General features: G+C 42.6%; 1 protein-coding gene across 1 annotated transcript; it reads right to left on the reverse strand.

Moving 5' to 3' along the window:
• Positions 1-1,104: 1,104 nt before the first annotated feature.
• On the reverse strand, positions 1,105-1,297 carry LOC101602589 (mitochondrial import receptor subunit TOM5 homolog). The gene has a single exon (XM_045136692.1). The coding sequence runs from the start codon at positions 1,295-1,297 to the stop codon at positions 1,142-1,144; it is 156 nt and encodes a 51-aa protein (XP_044992627.1). The 3' UTR covers positions 1,105-1,141.
• Between the last annotated feature and the right edge of the window lie 1,969 nt (positions 1,298-3,266).

A 3,266-nucleotide genomic window follows, 5' to 3' on the forward strand; every position in this document is an offset into this window, starting at 1 on the left:
TCAGCATGCCTGAACACCTGTTTACCCTCCACAGACCAACAGATGGGCGTTCACTTCGTTCAGAGCTGGGTAGGGACTAATTTTGACAGGGACCAGGTGTTCTAGGGCCACAGTCCTCTGCCTTGTGATCTGCTTATGCTGCTGGTCCAGAAAAAATACTGGGCTTGGGCTGGAGACATGGCGAAGTGGTTAAGGGACTTGCTTGCAAAGCCTAAGAATCCAGGTCTGATTCCCTAGTACCCACGTAAAGCCAGAGGTACAAAGTGACACATGCATCTGGAGTTCATTTGCAGTAGCTGGAGGCCCTTGGTGCACCTATTCTCTCTGTGTCCATCACTCTCTTTCACTTTGCTTGCAAATAAATAAGTAAAATATTTATTTTTAATTGACAGCATCCATAATTGTAGACAATAACTCATGGTAATTCCCTCCCTCCCCCCCTTACCCCTTTGAAATTTCACTCTCCCTCATATATACCTTCCCTCTCTCAATTAGTCTCACTCTCTTTTTTCTTTTTTTTTTTGAGGTAGGGTCTCACTCTAGTCCAGGCTGACCTGGAATTCACTATGAAGGGTGGCCTTGAACTCAGGGCGATCCTCCTACCTATACCTCCCTAGGGCTGGGATTAAAGGCGTGTGCCACAACTGGCTCAATCTCTTTTTATTTTTTTTCTATTCAAATTTTTTTTCTCCATTGGTATGTTTATTAAAAATATAGACTAATGGTTCTGTGCTTCTGAGTCATGGTGTGTTCTGATTTCCATAAAGCTCATCTTCACAAATACACTCTGCACACAAGTCAAATGTAGACAGAAGCGACTGCGGAGACAATACTGCTCCAGACACAATCCCCTTAAAGTCACACTGGCCGGAAAGCGGAGTCAGACATTATTTACAGTTATGTCAACACTCACAGAGGCCAAGTATCACAGGAATAAGGGCACCCAACATCTTTTTGTACTTCCCAAATTATTTAGCTTTTAGCTATGAAGGCCGGTCACCACAGCCTTACTTGTTCCTGCAAGTAGAATGCTTTGTCCTTTCAAGCAGTTCTTAGACCCTTCTGGGCCAATTCATTAAGGACAGGGTAGAAACTGTGGCCACGTTCCTCATGTCATGTGTTTTCATGCAGCTGCCCATCCTCATATGCTGTCCAATTTCTTCAAGATAAATGGAGTGACTCGCAGCAGGGCCACGTGGATGGGGAAATTCCGTAGGGAGGAGAGCACATGCTCACGTATCTTGCGTCTCATCTCCTCCGGGTCCAGCTTCGGAGCAAGGCCTTCAATCCGGAACATCGCGGCTCAGCCTCACCAGATCGCACCCAGACATCGCAGCTATCGCCACACACCCAATTTTTTTTAAATTAACAACTTTCATGATTGTAAACAATATCCCATGGCAATGCCCTCCCTTACCCTCCGCCCGCTTTCCCCTTTGAAACTCCACTCTCCATCATATCCCCTCCCCCTCTCTTCAGTCTCTCTTTTATTTTGATGTCATCATCTTTTCCTCCTATTATGATGGTCTTGTGTAGATAGTGTCAGGCACTGTAAGGTCATGGATATCCAGGCCATTTTGTTTCTAGAGAAGCATGTTGTAAGGAGTTCTACCCTTCCTTTGGCTCTTACATTCTTTCTGCCACCTCTTCCACAATGGACCCTGAGCCTTGGAAGATGTGATAGAGATACTGCAGTGCTGAGCACTCCTCTGTCACTTCTTCTCAGCACCATGATACCTTCTGAGTCATCCCAAGGTCACTGTCATCTGAAAAATAAATAAATAAAAACTTCTCTAATCACAAGTGAGAATAGCATTAATACATGGGTATAAACATTAAGAGAAATGATTACTGGGCAGAATGGTGAGCATAATATATACATTTAGCCAGACAGCAGCAGATGTTACACCCTTAGGGCTCATGACTACCCTGTTGTAGGTTTTCAGAATCAGAAATGTATTCCTTCCCATGGAGTGGGCCTCCAGTCCAATCGGAGAGCAGTTGGTTATCCCCATAACAGAAGTGCCACTATTGCACCTGTTGGCTCATTTGGCCCAGCTGGCCAAATTTAAGGCTTGCAGAGTCCACTGTTGAGTATCTTCACAGGTGATTTCTTTCTGTCTCATTGAACTGCATGAAGCATAGCTTTTTCCAGGTTTCTGGTATACATGGAGGAGGTTTTTAGCTCAGCTCCAGCAGGATTTCTCAGTGACCTTGCAGCCCAAGTATGTGGGGTCTTCAGCAATAGGGTCTTACCATCTATTCCTGGTGGGAAACCAAGGGCCTTGGCAATGGCCTGTAATGTTTTGGGGGCATCAGGGACCTCCCTGGCCAACAACTCACTGGAAGGTATCCCATCCCTGGCACTGAACTTTTTCTAGTAATAATCTATGGCTTCTGAGTGTTCCATTGTCCAAAGAAGTAGGTTTCCATATGACTTATTTATATCCTCTTAGATTTGATTAGCCCTCCACCTTTCCTTTACTCAATCTCTTCCTCTAACCTCTCTTAGGCCTTTTCACCCCCATTAATCTATTCTTCTACTTACATATATAGAATACTATCCTATTAAGTACCTACTCCCTCCCTTTTTATTCCCTTTATATTTTCTTTCTAGTTTACTGGCCTCTGCTGCTGAGTTTTATTCCTACTAACATACAGAAGTCCAATCATTTGTAGCTAGGATCCACATATGAGAGAGAACATATGACATTTGACTTCCTGAGCATGGGTTACCCCACTAAGTATAATCCTTTCCAGATCCATCCATTTTCCTGCAAATTTCATAATTTCATTTTTCTTTACAATTGAGTAGAACTCTATTGTGTAAATGTGCCACATATTCATTATCCACTATCAGTTGAGGGACATCTAGGCTGGTTCCATTTCCTAGCTATTCTGAATAGAGTGGCAATAAACATGATTAAGCAAGTATCTCTAAAGTAGTGAGATGAGTCCTTTTTACTTTATTTTTTATGCAATTGTGAATGGGAGTGATTCTTTAATTTCATCCTGTGTGTGTTTGTTGTTAGCATATAGGAAGGCTACTGATTTCTGTGTGTTTATTTTATATCCTGCTACATGGCTGTAGGTGTTTATCAGCTCTAACAGTTTGCTGGCAGAGTCTTTAGGGTCCTTTATATATAGAATCATGTCATCTGCAAATAATGATAACAATCTCTTCCTTTCCAATTTGTATCCCTTTTATGTGCATCTCTTGCCTTATTGCTATGGTTAAGACTTCCAGTACTATATTAAATAAAAGT

Source organism: Jaculus jaculus, chromosome 17 (genome assembly GCF_020740685.1).
Source record: "Jaculus jaculus isolate mJacJac1 chromosome 17, mJacJac1.mat.Y.cur, whole genome shotgun sequence".
In the NCBI taxonomy this organism is placed as follows: Eukaryota; Metazoa; Chordata; class Mammalia; order Rodentia; family Dipodidae; genus Jaculus; species Jaculus jaculus.

Coding starts and splice junctions, on each gene's coding strand:
- LOC101602589 (XM_045136692.1), bottom strand. CDS start 1,297: ATGTTCCGGATTGAAGGCCTTGCTCCGAAGCTGGACCCGGAGGAGATG.